Source organism: Botryllus schlosseri, chromosome 12 (assembly GCF_051294905.1).
Source record: "Botryllus schlosseri isolate E-star chromosome 12, Bs_hap1, whole genome shotgun sequence".
Classification (NCBI taxonomy): domain Eukaryota; kingdom Metazoa; phylum Chordata; class Ascidiacea; order Stolidobranchia; family Styelidae; genus Botryllus; species Botryllus schlosseri.
In genome coordinates, this window is record NC_137247.1 from 17,979,365 (window position 1) to 17,996,827 (window position 17,463).

At 40.9% G+C, this 17,463-nt stretch overlaps 2 protein-coding genes across 3 annotated transcripts in view; one reads left to right on the forward strand and one right to left on the reverse strand.

Annotated features, from left to right (window-relative positions):
- LOC145451567 (uncharacterized) overlaps nt 1-17,463 on the forward strand; it is a 321,835-nt gene that overhangs the window by 186,761 nt on the left and 117,611 nt on the right. The gene's annotated exons all lie outside the window — the stretch shown is intronic.
- Nucleotides 242-1,165, reverse strand: LOC145452741 (growth hormone secretagogue receptor type 1-like). The gene has a single exon (XM_080330896.1). The coding sequence runs from the start codon at nt 1,163-1,165 to the stop codon at nt 242-244; it is 924 nt and encodes a 307-aa protein (XP_080187022.1).

Consider the following 17,463-nt stretch of genomic DNA (forward strand, 5'->3'; position numbering starts at 1 on the left):
CAGTCATGGCGTTAAAAGGGACATATTCCATATGGTTCAGAGCGAAGACTACTCCGACGGTATCTTGCACAAAAATTAAGTCAATACCATAATTATATTTAAACTACCATTGTGACGTATCAGGTCGAGTTCGAAATGTCAGCGAACGACACATAGAAGTTCGCGTTCATATACGAACCAAAACCTATAACGTGTTCGCACCAATCCAAAGAGCTAGTATGACAGCAATGATGCTTATCGTCTATTTGTTTTGAATTTTGATCTGGTTACTGCTTGATATCCCACACATCTTCTTCATTTCCCGTCTGATTTGAATAGAGCCGTAGTAGTAGAGAACCGGATTGAGGCATTCCGAAAGGCGCAGTATTCCATGAGCTGCCAATGCCAATGTCATCGAGCTGTAGTCGGACGAGACGTCATCACTTTTGAGGAACATGAAGATCTTCGTTCCACAGTCGAACGTGTAGGCTACCAGGAAGCTGATAACAACAATCACTAGCTGCTTTACAGCTCGTTTCTCCATTCGTTGCCGAGATGCATTCGCCGATGGTGTAGCTGTAGATACAGGTAGCTTTCGTCCCAACAAGAACACTGCAATACAGATGCATAATCCAGAAATCACCAGCGTTGGAACGAAAATTCCTGCAGTCGCGGACACTGTAACCAGCTTTTTCGCCAGTGTGGCATTGTCCCTCATGTCACATTTGAGCCTGCCATCAATTTCGGACACTCCGACAGCGAAGGGATAGGGTGATATCATCAACAATGAAATCATCCACAATGAGAGGATGGTATATGTGCAAGTACGATGCGAGGTTTCTTTTCTCGGTGACGCAGCACGGACTACAGTGTGAAATCTGAACAGAGTCAAAGCCAGCACTTGGTGGACTGTTGCGATCGATGTACCGATTTCAACAGTCGTTGACAAACCGCAAAAGATCTTCGGCAGCGTGAAGTCCCTTGCTGAAATAATGATCTCCACAAACAACGGGGAGTTGCAAGCCGACAACAAGTCGGATAAGCAGAGCCCTATGAGAATGACGAAAAATATTGTGCGTTTTAACCTGAACAGTGTCAGTATCATCAGCAGATTTGCGACGACTCCTGTTAATGTAAGCAACCAAAACGTCGTTCTGATAGCGCAGAGCTCTATTGTACCGTACATCGTGTCAATTCCGCTTTCATTTGTCGTAGTCGTTGACTTATGATTAAATATAGAGGCGTTTCCTGATAAATTGTAACATAGTACAGATTATGGTCTTTCATAATGTTGCTCAAACTATCGCACGACAGTGAGAATATTTTGAGCTTGTATAGACCAAAGGGCCTCGTCCAGTCAAGGGGTAATCGTGATTTGTAATCGTTATCGTTTACGATAGTTACAGGATTTTCATGTAATCGTAATAGAAATGGATTACATTGAAACTAACGAGCAATATCGGTATTGCAATGACACTGATCTGCGCGTTTGCGCCAGGCCAAATCTGAGTCACCTAATTTGGGGGCGCTAAATCTGAATCTAGCATTATTTTTTCCTATCACGTCACATTTGACGTGATAGGAGATAATATATTTGTGGATTACTTCTACTTGTTTGTGGTTTTCAAGTATATTTTTCACTACTGATTTAAGTGGTTAGGTTTTCAGACTAATTCCACTTCTACGTGAATAGTTTTTCGGTCACCAGGGCTTTGGAGCTGGCGTCAATTTTAAGCTGCTACGGCTGCTGAGCTCTCTTCTATCATGAATTAGCACCGGCTCCAGCTCCGGAGCTCATTGATACCGTTGCTCCGGCTCCAGCTCCGGCTCCGTAAACGATAGAATGGTTCAGGCAGTAGGTAATAACGGCCGTTTCAGCTATGAAAAGAACACACAGGGACTGTCACGCCAAACCGTTATTCGGTGTAGGTATGAATAATCATGTGACGTCATAATTTCTCTTTGCCGACTGCCAAGAACGTTATAGTCACATGAGAACTCACTTTACTCCATAGCATTGCCAGTATACCGCACCAAAACACTGATGCGACGTTTTAATACCGGCGCCGTACTCGCTGATATCAAGCCACACAGTTAACTGTAATCTCGAAATTGTGCTATTGTTCAAGTGTAACTGCAGCAAGCGCAACATGATCGCATGATCGCTTTCTACCATATTTATCCAATGGGTTGAAATTCAATAATAATGCGCTCATTACCAGTCCGTCCGGTGTCTATCAAATTTACTGGAATATAGAAAGTTTTCCTTCAAAAGAACCGAATGAATTCAGAATTGGTGCAACTGAGAATCCGGTGTCGCATCAACACCTGACAACTGACGCCGTGCATTATAGTGGAGAAGCGAATTACTACACGCTCTTGAGCAGGGGTGGGCAAACTACGGCCCGCGGGCCGCATGCGGCCCTCCACACCGTTTTGTGCGGCCCGCGAGAGTCTAAAGAAACTTTTTAGAAATATTGATAAATTGCGTATTAAAAATTGAATTAATGCAGAGACTTGATAAACTTTTTTAGTATATTTTACCATGATAATTCTAAAACAGTGGTTCTCAAACTGGGGGCCGTGAAAGCATCAGAAGTGGGGCGCAAAGCTGAGCTCAGCTGAAAATAATGGGCGCGTGCCTCTTCAGGGGCGTGAAAGCACCTGAAGGGGGCGCGATACTGAGTTCAACTGAAAAAAAATTTCGCGCCATCCGCGATTTATATTCAATTGATAGTTATTGCTCTGTATTTAGTCTGAATTACATATTTTAAAACCTCTCATTCACAGTAGTAACCTTCCATGCCATCAAACTACCCGTTAGGTTTGCTAGCATCCTGGTTGCGTTTTGTGATATGACGATAAGGGGGCGCGAAATCTTCCACCTTCATAAGGGGGAGGGGGCGTGTCTCAGAAAGTTTGAGAACCAATGATCGAAGGTAAATACCTAATATCATAGCGGGATAGCTGCAACGAGATTGGCATAATTTGGATCACGAGTGGGATTTCAGATTGGCCACTCCCTTTTTAATTATTTCAGTGATGAGCCTATAAAAAACGATACGGGCGTGTCTTAGGTAGATTCGTTGTCTGTATGCGTAGAATTGATGTATTTATATTTTATCTACACATAGTAAAAGCGCGTTTGAAGCTAATATGGTTATGATGCTTTCAGCATTGTGTTTCCTGGAACTGCACCAAAAGTGGAATTTGTAAATCTACGAACAAATCGCTGCTCACAGATTTAAATTTCAATCCTGATCTCAGAATCGGGCCAACCGACTTTCATCTCTGTAGTTTTGACAAATTGGTGATTGAGGTTCGCCAGCCTATAAAATCTCGCCAATATAGTACTGCATATATATATGTTTCTGACGCGTGTGCGATATCATCAAAGCAATGCTTGGTTTGTTTTAAATATGCACATATATTATCTCCATGTCCTCGCTATATAATCAAATATCAATATTGCGTTTTGTTTTATAATCCCAATTTTATATAGTGCGGCCCGCGAATGGATTCAGATGTTGAATGCGGCCCGCGAGCTCAAAAGTTTGCCCACCTCTGCTCAAGAGTGACATTGCGTGACAATTCAGGAATGAGACTGTTTCAAACAGACAAGAATGTATGCAGAAAATAGATGATTACATACTGGAAAGGGCGTATCCAATCACTAATTCCTTTTTTTTTATATCCAAAACCTTGGGTTTCGGACATTGGATGGAATAGCTCGCATCTCGAAAATAGTTCGCGGACTGTACCGGCGTTCTTGGCTGCTTATGCGAACCTTTTTGAAAGGTTCTCTGTGAACGCAAACGTGAACCTTATGACGTCACGTGACGTCATATTGCTAATTCCTAGCGACGAATCAGGCCACATTATGCCACAATTCTGGAGTACATGCTGACTTTTTAAATGTCACAGAATGTATCAACTGAAGCAATCAAATACTATGTTAATCCCGTAAAATCAATATCTTCTGTCGCTTTGCCAACAATTTCGACGAGGACTTGCAAGGGAATATAAGCTTACGCCTTAACGGTCGAGGCCATACCGGACAATCTATTCGGCGTCTGACAATTGCGACAGTGACATTGACCAGAGTGTTAAACGGATTTCTATACTTGCTACCGATACTACCACATAAACAAGTTATACAGTAGCAAACTTCCTACTTGCACAGATTTGATACAATAGACATTTCCAATCAAGATGGATCCCGTACGCCTGCTAGACTTTTTATATCAGACAACGACGTATTCTTTATATCAATTTCAATGATTGGTTGATTATTGAAGAAGTATCATTCGCTGACTACCTACATGTACTGTATTTCTTTCTTGATCGTGTGATTGCGGGTCAAGCTCACAGCATAGAGTTACTAAATATTCACAGTTGGAAAGCTGAATATGTCCGGCCAACTTTTGCAACAAAGCAAATACAATTTTTGAGATGGGTATGATGTATGCGCGTTTAGTCTTGATATTTTTTATGCTGTCAGCGCCTTGCACAGAGTGGTCTGAAGTAGAAATGCAAAGAATTTAAACCAAAGATGTAATAATGCCATGAAAAATTGTAATATATGTAAAAAGGTTCACATGCAGAACCTACCAAAGTTCGTTTGTGAACGTGATCCTCTAAATTTCTGAGGTTCACACACAGACGCGAACGTGAACCTCACGTTCACACCATCCCCACTAATTACACACTGTTAAATTTCGCGCTACGATTAAATAACTATCACCAAAGAACGGGCTCTTGCTCGTCCAATTCAGGGAGTACATGGCGTATCGATGATCGCGCGCCTCCTACTGTGCAAATGCAGCAAGGTAACGTTTTATCCTCAGACGCCGCTTCGTCTAATTACTAGGGATAGTGTGAACGTGCGAGGTTCACGTTCGCGTTCTGTGTATGAGAACCTCTGAAATTTAGAGGTTCACGTTCACAAACGTACCTTGGTAGGTTTTGCACTGTGAACCTTTTTCAAATATTACAATGCTCACTTTATCATAACATCTTTGGTTGAAATTTATTGTACTTCAACTGCGGGCCACTATATGCATGGCGCTGGCGGCATAAAAAAATCAGCATTAAACGAGCATGCACCTTCATTACGCTCAAATATTTAGTGATTCTCTGCTGTGAGCATTACCCACAATCGCACAACATCAAGAGCGATATACAGCACATGTAGGTAGTCAGCGAATGAAGTTTCTTCAACCAATCAATAAAATTGATATCGTTGTATGATGAGAAAAATCTATCAGGCGTACGAGGTCAATCTTGATTTCATATACGGCCGTAAACCAAACTTTACGTTGATTGGTCGAGAAACAATGGCCATGGATACGGCGCAGCAACGGAGGACGCCGCATTTACCTAAGCCTAGTTGGCACAACGATGTATTCCTATAGCCGTGTAGACTGTATAAAACGACAAGATTACAGTTAAATGTTTATTTTTTCATCAATAATAAAATTAGGAAAGGAAAAAAAACTATTTAGTAACATATACTAAAATATAATGCCGACATACTGCTGTGTTTATGAATGCAGAGCCACAAATGGCAATGAACTGGGGAAGAACAGATTTTTCCATTTATTTCCTTCCAACGCAAAGGACAGGAAAGCTTGGGAATGCAGAGTAAGGAGGCAGGATTTCAAGCCTACTTCCACAAGCTTCATTTGCTCCTCGTCGCCGACCTCACTGCAGTTGCAGTGACTTCAAAAGCCGAGAAATCCAAATAGGGGGGCTCTTCGACCAGGGGGGGCGGGCGACCGCCCACCTCGCCCACCCCAAAAGCCACCACTGCTTATTGGCATCAAATTCAGGCCCAAATGTATGCCACAAATAGTCCTGCCTTCTTATACTCTGCATTCCCAAGCCTTCCTGTCCTTTGCTTTGGAAGGAAATGAATGAAAAGATCTGTCCTTGCCCAGTTCATTGCCATTGGTGGCACTGCATTCATAAACACAGTATCTCGGCATTATATTTTAGTATATGTTACTATATATTTTATTTCGTTTCCTAATTTTATTATTGAAGAATAGATAATCCTTTAACTGTAATGTTGTCGTTTTTGTACAGTCTACACGGCTATAGGAATACATCGTAGCAGACTATAGGCTTATAAGCTTATAAGGTAAATGCAGCGTCCTTCGTTGCTGCGCCGTATCCATGGCCATCGTCTCTCGACCAACCAGCGTAAAGTTTGGTTTACGGCCGTATTGGTTTATTGTATCCTAAAATCAAATCCGTGCGATTGGGGTGAAGCGTTTTATACTCTGCTCAATATCAACGTATAGCAATACTCAGACACCGAATGCATTGTCCGGTCTGGCCTAGACCGTTAAGGCGTAAGCTTACAGGCCTATTCCGTTGCGAGTCCTCGTCGCAATTGTTGGCAAGGCGGCGGAAGATATTGATTTTATAGGATTATTATATCATTTGATTGCCACAGTTGGTACGTTTGGTGACGTATAAAACTTCAATACATACTTCAGCATTGTGGTCCTAGTCGTCGCTCGGTATCGTGTACATTAATATAGGCTATCACTTCACTGATATATACCGTTGGAATTAGCAATATGACATCACGTGACGTCATGAGGTTCACTTTCGCGTTCACACAGAATCTTTCAAAAAGGTTCGCGTTCACACGAACCTGAACCTTTCAGAGGTTCACACCATCCCTACGTAATTACCTATTGTATTTATTTTGCTCCGCTCACATAAGCACCAGTCTCATTTTTTGAAATACCCAGTGATCAATATAATTTTCGAACCGCACAATTGGCCATCAGTGTTGTGCTAATAACGGAATTGCGGGAATGACGAATACCCACTTCCCGCAATACAGTAATTACGAAGTATGCAAGACTTATCTCGCATACCCTGGTATAGCGCGTTTTGTATGAACAATTTGAACATGCTCAGTAAAAACAAACGGTGGGGCCAACGAGGCAACAATTCCTAATTTTTTGAACGATTAGAGTAAATTTTGTGAATTCGGCAAATAGTAGTATAGCATAGCATCTTATGAAATACATCCAAGCCGGAGCTACTTTTTAAAGACCGGGTCAAACTACCTACTTTGACTTGGGATTTTGAAAAGCCGGAAATAATTTTTTCATCAGATTCATGGGTTGAATTATTACAATGGTCTACCTACACGATTTTTGCGCCAGGACTTATTAGGGTCAATTATACCTAATTTTGGGGTGCTGCATACAAATCTGACGTTATTTTTGCTCCATCACGTCACGTTTTTGAGATATTATATATGTTAAATATTTCTGCTTTTTTGAGGTGCTCAAGTAGATTTTGGCTACTTGCAGTACTTATTGAAGTGGTAACGTTTTACAACTACTTGAAAATCTACCTGAACTGTATTATGGATGAACTAATTACTTTTTCAATTTGGTTTTTGTAAAGTAGAAAGTAGTTCAGGGCTAATATCGCACCACTATCATGATTTAAATTGTCATAAGAAACGCTTAAAATAGCCTCGGAATCACGGTAACTGAGTACATATTTTTTTGAATATTATGCCCATGGGCGGTGTCATTGTGGTCGTTTTTCGGTATATGCGGCGATTTATCTTGCGATTTCGTAAGTAGCCATCTCCGATTAACTGTTGAAAGTATGCGACCACAATCCCCATACCAAATATACTTCGATATTTACTGACTTTTAGTAATTTTCAGACCTTTCATTTCGTCTTACACTTGAAGTAGTTTTGACATGTCTTATAAATGAATACTTCTACTTGTAATTGAGTAGAAATGTAAGGCGTTACTTGTGCTACTTGAGTAGCAACGCTGATCACTTCGACCGACTCTAGTTCATAGTAAAATATTACGGCAAATCAGAAACCACCAAAAATGTTACGCTTTTTGTATTTGGAACGGGTATTTAATCATTCAAAACACTAACAAAAAGCCTCGAAATTAACCAATGCTAATCTCTGGCTCTGTTTCAGCATAGAACGCGTGATATTTGGTGTAGGCCACAAAATGTATTATGTCGAGAGGGACCGACTATCCTAGAACCGATGCATATTTATTTCTATTGTGAAGTAAAACGAATTTCAGATTTCGTGTTGAGCTGTTACTAAACAACTTCCATTGATCTGTTTGTCTATAATATACAATGGAAAGGAAGCTCTTTATATCATGGAAATAAACCAAAAGAAAAACGGTCCAGAAACGGCTTGCCTCGATTCCGATAAAATGTGACAATATATGGAAACTGGAGAAGAAGAATTAGCATGATAAGTACAGGTGGAGATTAATTATGATAAATTCTTTCAAGTTATCATGATTAGCACTTTTTTCTTTGGAAAAGCAGACATCCTGTTTCGTTTAATGTTTCAAAACATGCCACATATTCTTGTCATGTACCAGAGAGAACAATTCTTTTCTACATAATATATCAGCAATACATTGTTTATTGTTTGCAAACTTTTACGTTTTCCGAAAGAGCAGTGTGCTGTCACAAAATGCATTGACAAATTAAGTCTACAGGACGGATGTATAAAGATAGATAACGTCTGGAACTAAATTAGGTACGGAGCTACTAATCAAAATCTTTCAACGAAGAATGGTAGGCTAGATAGAGGTGATAACTGCTACCGACTAAAAATAGTTGCATCCACATATAAATTTATTGGCCGAAAACAGGTCCTGATCGAAAGAAGATAGAGAACCACTGGATTCAAGTTCACCGAAAACTCATTCTGTACTACAACAACCCAGGTTTCATGACAGATGATTTCAATAACAATATTTGATCTGTTGCTGTTGTATGCTTACCGTGATGTCACTAACGAAAGCCGAAATTTGAATAATTTATGAAAATGAGAAAAATTCATACGGAAAAATCTGACGTGATATAGATATTCTGAGCACAGAATAGGTTTCAGCAACCTTAAATTAGCCTAATTCAATCATTAAAATTTTTAGAGCAAATTCTTTTCGAAATTTGTATAACCACGGCAAATAGACCTGTATCACGATATTTAAATATATTTGCGAAGATTTTACCTATGGATACTTTTATTGGTTACTTTGCCTTTATCGGGAAGATACATCTTGTAATTTTGAAAGTAGCCAACTCCGAAGAATGCTAAAAGTAAGCTATGCAGAATCAAATCGAATTTCTTAGAATCGGTGGATATTTGTGTCCATCGCCACGTAACAAGCACCTCAGTGTTACTTTTGAGGTGTCAATGAGCACTGAGCAGTCTCCATTCGTGTGGACTGTGGATGGTAACGGGAAAAGGCAAAAGACGACCTATAATAGCATGGCAATACACCAAAGATCTTTTAGTTAGAAGAGAAATAATCCAGAAACAGCTTTCACCGATTCTGATTTAATGTGTCATCCATACTAAAAACGAAAACATCCTCACTGAAAAGTCGCCTCAATTTCCAAAGTGACTTTTACGAGTCATCGACTTGGCTATTACTCCCTCTAATCGTCTCATAGCTTTGACTTTCTGTGTTAGTTAAATATAATAGGGTTAACATGACGGACCTTGCTGTCAATGATTCATATGTCGCTAAATCAACGTAATGGCCTTGGTACAAGTTAACCTACGTTGCAGTAGCCTACTATAACAATGGTATGCTGTCTCAATTGAGGGCCCCGTGGTCAATTTCGATTATGCTGGCCCTCAGTATTCGGATCACTGTTTTTCTTTTTATTGAGAAGTATAAGTTTCTGGTTCCAAAAGCCGCTATACAGTGACTCCTATACGTGTTTCCCCAAATCTAGCATTCAAGCTAGAAATACATATTTATGTACTTCGAAGCTCTATTTTTCTTCATCTTTTCTTCTTCAATGAAACATAATCGCAGACTTGCAAAATCGATCGCTATACGTGCAGTATGTATAATGATAGACTGCTTTATAATTACCTCCAGCAATACAGGGTTTGTATTTTGTCGACAATACGAATCGTGCGCCACTAAGTACTAGTAATATAAAAACAGTTTTCATTCGCAAATGGAATTATAACAAATGCAATTGTTTCCTTTCATGATCAATCAAACATAATAGCAGTGGATCTTCCGTTGGGAACATGCATCATGTATAATAACAGACGAATTTACCACGAATACGGTGTTTGTGCCTCGAATGAAAAACAGATCTTACGGCAGTGTGCTAGAACAAATTATTATCCTCGAATATATTTAGGATGATTGTCACTCCTGGGCATATACCGAGATTATCGTATGATATCAATACCCATGAATCGTATGGGGTGCATCACCATTTTGTAGTAATAAGCATCCCAAATGTGCCGTGAATAAGTGTCGACGAATGTGCAGCATTTTTTCGTACGGTGCAACAACATTTTCTGATAATAATATGATTCACAAATATGTCGTGAGTATGTCTGGACGAAGGTGCCGCCCCATTTCCTTCTAAGGCGATGCACTATTTTCTTGGTAATAAAAATATTCCCACGTATACCGTGAGTAAGTCAGGACGGAGATGACGCGCAGTTTTAGTAACAAGCTTCACAAATATGCAGCATAAATGCGAACGAAGGTGCCGCCCATTTGCTTAGGTGCTGCACCGTTTTTAGGGTGTGTTCGGACATCATGTCTGGGGTGTCTCCGGACTGACTGCGTTGCTAAGCGGAAATCGTGTTTGGGGTGTGTTCGGACATCATGTCTGGGGTGTGCTCGGACTGCGTTGACACTCGGACATCGTATATGGGGGTGTTCGGACATCATGTTTGGGGTGTCTCCATAGTGTGTTGCCAATCGGAAATCGTGTTTGGGGAGAGTTCGACATCATGTCTGGGGTGTGTTGGGACTGTGTTGCCACTTGGACATCGTGTCTGGGATATGTTGGTAGTGCGACTGACATAATTGTGAATATAACGACTGTTCTTATTGTGAACATGAGACTGTTTTTATTGTGAACATTGCTGTTCTTATTGTGAACATGACACTGTTCTTATTTTGAACAAAACTGTTCTTATTTTGAACATAATCGAACCAGCCCTGTAGACCATTTTAGGTAATAAGCTTCTCAAATATGCAGTGAATATTTCTCGACGACGGTGCCGTACCATTTTCTTGTGTGCAGCACCACTTTTTGGATAGCAATAATAAGCTCTTCAAAATATGCCGTGAGTAAGTCTCGACGAAGGTGCCGCACCGTTGTTTAGGAGGCTATATGCTTCCCAAGTAAGCTGTAAGTCTGGACGAAGATACCACGCCGTTTTATTAGATGCAGCACCATTTTTTGTTTACAAGACATCCCACTTATGAAGTCAGCGAGTACATAGACGAAGGCGCCGCACCATTACCATTTTTAGTAGTAAACTTCCCAAATGTGCCGTGAGTTGAGTAAGCCACCATTTCCTTGGGTGCAGCACGATTTCCTTGATAATAAAAAGCTTCCAAAATATGTCGTGACTAAGTCTGTAAGACTATAAAGTCTATTTAATAATGTTAATATGTGGATAAAAACTACTGTATAAACCAGGGACGGGCAACATATGACCCGCGGGCCGGGGCCGGCCCGCGATGTTGTTTTGAGCGGCTCACGGGACAGTTTCCGGTCATACGTTATATTGTGGCTCGCAGCCACAGTCTGCCGCAATCCTGAACTACTTGCTTACTATGTCAAATTTCAGTGACTTCAAGTTATTCTTTAGCGTACGTGTGTGTAGGCTAATGTGTATTGCGTACAAGAGTGGATCTTAGGCGTATGTTCGTCAACACAGGAAGGCATGCATTACCGGCATTTACGCATGAACTCAAGCCTATTGAATTGATATCTTGGTAAATTTGAACAAAATCCAAGCCCGTCGTTCGTATACAATACATTTTACCAGAGTTGCGCAACATACGGTCTGCGAAGGGATTTAGAGCGGCCCCCATATACAGTTTTGGTCTCACGTGGTTATATGGTCACAGTCTGCCGCAATTCTTCACTACTTGCTTACTCTGTCAAATCATAGTGACTGTATGTTATTCTTTTTCTTCGGACATAGATAATAGTGATTGGTAATCATGCTTTAGTTCTTTGTTTTCTTTGTGTCCTACATGCAGCAAGAGTTATAAGAACTTGCTAACAACTTTGATCGACCACAGATGTCTCATGGACTTCAACAGATATTGCCGTACATAACGTTATTAATAAATTCATTGAATACTGTTTTGGTATCTATGCTTCAAACATAAAGCTTACATTAAATACGAATAATCCCATGCGTGGAAAAATGAGCGTTTAATGTAACGATTTAAGAAACCGGCCCGCCAAGTACTTCATTTTATCATATCCGGCCCGCCGACTGGAGAGGTTATGCCCGCCCCTGGTATAGACTGATCCGGAAATACGTTTACTTTGAAGGCTAGTTTATTTTTTGCACCGTGATTGCGTAACCTAGGTACGTCGTATCGGAAATCCAGGCTTAAAATGGAGTCAATGTAGCAAATTATGCCGTAACAATTAAAGTTATTAATCGCTGTTTCAATATTCAAGTCACAGATCTTATTTGTTGTCAGGTATGTGCCTTAAACTATTACGTCATACGTTTCCAATTACTAATTTGTAAAGTAGTGCAAACGATGCACGTTATTAGCAGCTATCCTCACTCACAAACAATATTATATTATTCAATGAAAGATGCGGCTGCATGACGACATTTCAACAAGATTTGAAGCACAAAATATTTGTTTACGGAAGTCAGCCGTGAAGCGGTATTTTAGTTTATGGCGAATACCGAGCACGTCTCCGTGTATAAACTCAAATTAGATCGATGGCCCATAATTCGGAACGGGACCTACGAATATCGTAGGCTCCGTTCGGGAACTTTTATTTCTCGTGGACCGGACCCGTCAAATGATCACCTGCATTTGTTGTTCAGTGGAGTCGGGATATAGGTGAAATAACACGGACCAGACCTATTCCCCCCGCGGCTATGACTACAAAAGTCGGAATACTTTTATGCTGCCTTTATTTTATTCGGTGTTTGCCCTGCGTATCCGTGGTGAGAGAGAATTTGTTCGCGGCACCCGAGAACTTCGAGTACCCTGAGTGACTTGTAGCGTAATGTGAAGCGACATGATTGCCGCCGCATGCTTATATTGTGACATATTAACATGTTCGACAGGTACTGTCCTAACTGCTCAATAGAAATCCCACCTTTTGATAGAAGTGTGCTGGATAATAATGATATTTGTCCATTTTCTGAGGATTGCATATCGGGCCGTATTCGGTACGCAGGACGTATTTTGACATGTCCGCTGTAATGTCTAATATTGCGTGTACGAATACTGAATAACAACATTGCAAATGCTCCATCTTTCTTCTTTAGCTACATTCGCAAGATCTATTACACTTCTTGGGACCGAGTCATATTTCTGGCCGATATATGTTCTTCGTTCCAAGTGGTAGAAAATCTCAGATTAGATTGCTTTGAAAAGGCAACGGTGGTGGTATAGAACTTTCCTTCGTGCAGACCGGGAGAATGTATATAACTCATTCGGCTATTCGTGAACGGGATATAGCGTTGGCATTTTGGTCACGTCATTTGTCCCTGGTTAAGTATTTAAATTGTTATTCTTTTAGCCTTTCCCCTCAGTTGTGTGACATTATCAACAGCGATGAAGGCGAAATGCGCATCAAATGGAAACAATGAAACGAAATTCCATATTATAACTTCATCTGGACTAACAAGCAGATATTGAGGATAATTACAGTGTTAATGCTCGAACATCAGTAGATTTTATGTACACTTGTACGATGTAAACCAAAAATGCTAAATGTCATTTTATATCGTGGAAGCAGATCATCTTCATCAACACTTCATGGAGCAATACTAATCTTTTGAACCCACGCCATTTGTATGTAAGTCGGTCATTAATATTTCGACGTTTACTTCCATAGTATTAGTGAACATTGTACTTTTTAGCCACATGCCATGAAGTGTTTTATCAAATTTCTTTTCGAACAGTATCAGACTCTGAAATGACCTGGTCGTTGTTGTTTGTGGTATTCATGGTGTTTATCGTCTATACTACGGTCATTTACATCAGGCCGATATTCCATATTTTGCTTCCGTATCTGTTGACTTGTAGCACTGCCCACTTCAAGGCTTGTTGTAAGACACCGCTTATACGCGGATGAGATGGCAAGGAGGAGCCTAGATAAACCTCCAACAATTAGGCAGGAATTCCACAGTCGACCTAGGTCGGACTCGAACCCACAACTCATTGGTGTCGTAGCTGTGGATTATACCACTACGCTTTCTCGCCACCAAATAACATGGTGATCGCGCCGCATGAAACCATCATAAAAAGGATCGGACGTTCTGAATCGACACGTGAAAGTGTCAAATCAGTACATAATTCTGCAATATAATCCTGCTCTCATATCATAGATTCCTATGAATACGATCTGTCTCCAGACTACTTTCCCTGTAACTAACGGAGTATTTTGTAACCTCTGATAATTTTGTAAGACTGGCGCGCCAGTCCTTTACAGGTAATCAGCGCCACTATACATTTACAATGCTGGTGAAGAGTTTCTTCGAGCCTTATTATACCCATACACATCGGACATACCGCGATGCTGCAATATATCGTTTGAGAATTGCTCAATATGGCATCATAGCTATCCTACCTCGCATTGATGTGACCTCGTATGCCCCCGCAATAGATTTCATGTAAATCACGTGAGAGAACCGTGTTGTATAGCAGAATATGTTCAGGAGCTGGTATGCAATCGTTTGATGACACGGGTATGGCATAATGGAGGCAGTTCGAATACCTCGCCCGCCATCCGTGCCACAGATCAAGACCGATGTTGTCAGATACCCCATCAAAAGATTCATCAAATTCTAGTGAAGAACCCGAATCGAACATCTTCGTAGAAGTTTGTAACACTGCTGTGTCGCTGCATTTGTTTTACAGTAAGATGTCTGGCTCGCCAAAGCAAGACAGTAGGCTGATCTGACCCACAATCAAAACGAGCGCGACACCTCTGACGTAGATCAAGAAAACTGAACATACTGAAAGCTATCTGTTTACTTATGAACAATGAACATGACATGTCATTGCATTGTTGAAACATACGGAGAATTCAATCCTTTGCACGTTACGAACGACGACATATCGTCGTTCGCCAAACGAGAGAGTGAATCAGCAGAATTATTCGGTAAATTTGATTAGGCATCGGTTGCTTCGCTCTGCGCATGTAAACCTTGCAATCGTTGCATTATACATGATTTCTAGAAGATGGCTACGGATGGCGTATATATATATATATATCAAACTTCATGAATGAATTCGGTCAATATTATTGTCACTTGTATATGTTGCAGGTAACCTCTGTATAGCACTGGGGTCATTTGGCAGTGACAGGATTTTTCGCCGCTGTGACAGTGGACAGTAGACACATCAGTATCGAAGATTTCGACGAACATGCTTCCATCATTTTGTGCAAAGTTTTCATCGCCCACGATCTTTCGGCCAGTGCAGACGCGAAGTCGCATGTTGGACGACACGTTCTTACATAATTGCGAAAATAGTAAGACTCCATTCTGTAATATAGGTGTATAGTTTTCAGGAGGGTAATCAATACTAAGAGCAAGAAATCGAGTGACAATAAATCACGCGAATTGTCAAGAAAAATTTCAAGTCAAATCAATCTGCCACGAAATATTTTCGTCATCGACATCCCAAATTTCACGGTCTGGCTAATGACAGTTTTAGATGGCCTTGTAAGTTCACAATAAATTACCTGGATAAATAATTTTTGATAATATAACCAATTTCGAGATCGAGAATTACCTCGAGGGCTACACAGAACCTTCTCGCGGGCCACCTCTGCACTATATAAAGAAAAGAAACACATAACGCCCGTTACGTTACGAGAGAGTGACTCAGCAGAAATAATTTGTAATTTGATACACTGCCGTATTGTCGAGCTCTGCGGCGTAGTAAGTAAACAGGGTTGCGAAGCAGAGATAGTGTCATGGGTTGAGTACACTACTCACGTTGCAACGAATGGTGCATCTCAGCATCGGTATGTAGTCTAGATTCAGTCGCTGCATTCCTCAAGTTATGTAATGATGACGTAGCTTACGCCTAGGCGGTTGTAGCTACAAGCATTTGATACTGGTACATCCAGTACATCCAGTTCACAAACGTATCCCAGTTATTCAAGTCTAGGAATTACCAGGAAAGGAAAGGAAAGGACGTAGTTTATTTTTGTCCTTGATGTTTTTTCGGCATATACACCGACTCACGATAAACATACACACGATCTGTGCATTGCATATGCATACCATGAGTGCATGATGTGCATATGCCGCTGGACAAGGAAGTGCAGATATAGCCTTTACGGCTTTCTAAGTCATGCACCACCCCTCCATGCTATCCCAGTAATGCATGAACGCCAAGCAGGGAAGACATGGATACCAGTGTTACTAATCAGGTCTTTGGTCTGACCCGGCCGGGGATCGAACCCACGACCTGCCGATCAAGAAGCCGGGCGCTTCACCATTACGCTATCTTGTCGGTGTCGGTGCCAGTACCAACCAGTCAGCAGGCAAGTCTTTTGCGGTGCACTATAATCTGCAATGTGACTGAGCCTTATAGTTATTTGAAATCTTTCGTATAAAAATACATCGTTGATCTTTTAAGCGGAAGGGGTCATATCATTCTTCTTAAATGACAGCTTAGTTCGTTTAAAGTTAAACTACGCACACTCGCACAGTAGAGACGGCAAGAAATCATACGGTCGGTTAGTCACCAAGTAAATATTCGCAATACTTTCGGCAGGCAGTCGTTGAGAACTGCAATGATGCAATGAAATTTCGTTTGAGTGGATCGGCTAGCAATAATGCAGAACACTATCATATGTAGGATACTGCAGAAAGCTCACCGCCGTGTTGAAGGTGAGGATGTTTATACAGGGGTATGCTTCCAAGTGTTTGATGAATCCGTATTAAGAGTCTGCCTCGATTGTACACCAATACCAACACGGTATACAACAAGAATTGTGAATATTATGGTATCACAGGCAGCTGGCTGTCTTGGCACGTCCATGTTAGGCTGGATGTCACAAATATGTATGCTAAAAACGAACGGCTGAAATAATTCGGGCTCGAACGGACCACATTTGAATTAGCGATTATGAGAAACTAAGCAAGATTGTTTTGTCATATTGTGGAATGAAAGCGGACAAGGATTAAAATTACCATTACCATATGCTCCATCCCTGAAACCCAGGCGGTTTGTAAACTACATATTTCCGATATTTTGAGGTCATTGCCTGTCCTTAATTGAGATGTGCTGCACGCCGTCAACAAAGATCTGTGCTATACACGGAGTATTGACTTCAGAGATTTGCGGTTATTGCATACCGGGTTTGATGGTACTATATATTGAAGTTTGTTTTTTTTTTTTTTGGGGGGGGGGTATTCATGGTGTTTGTCGACTACAACCGATTTTC

Bases quoted from the DNA above. Each gene is read 5' to 3' on its own strand.
- LOC145452741 (XM_080330896.1), bottom strand. From the start codon at position 1,165: ATGTACGGTACAATAGAGCTCTGCGCTATCAGAACGACGTTTTGGTTG.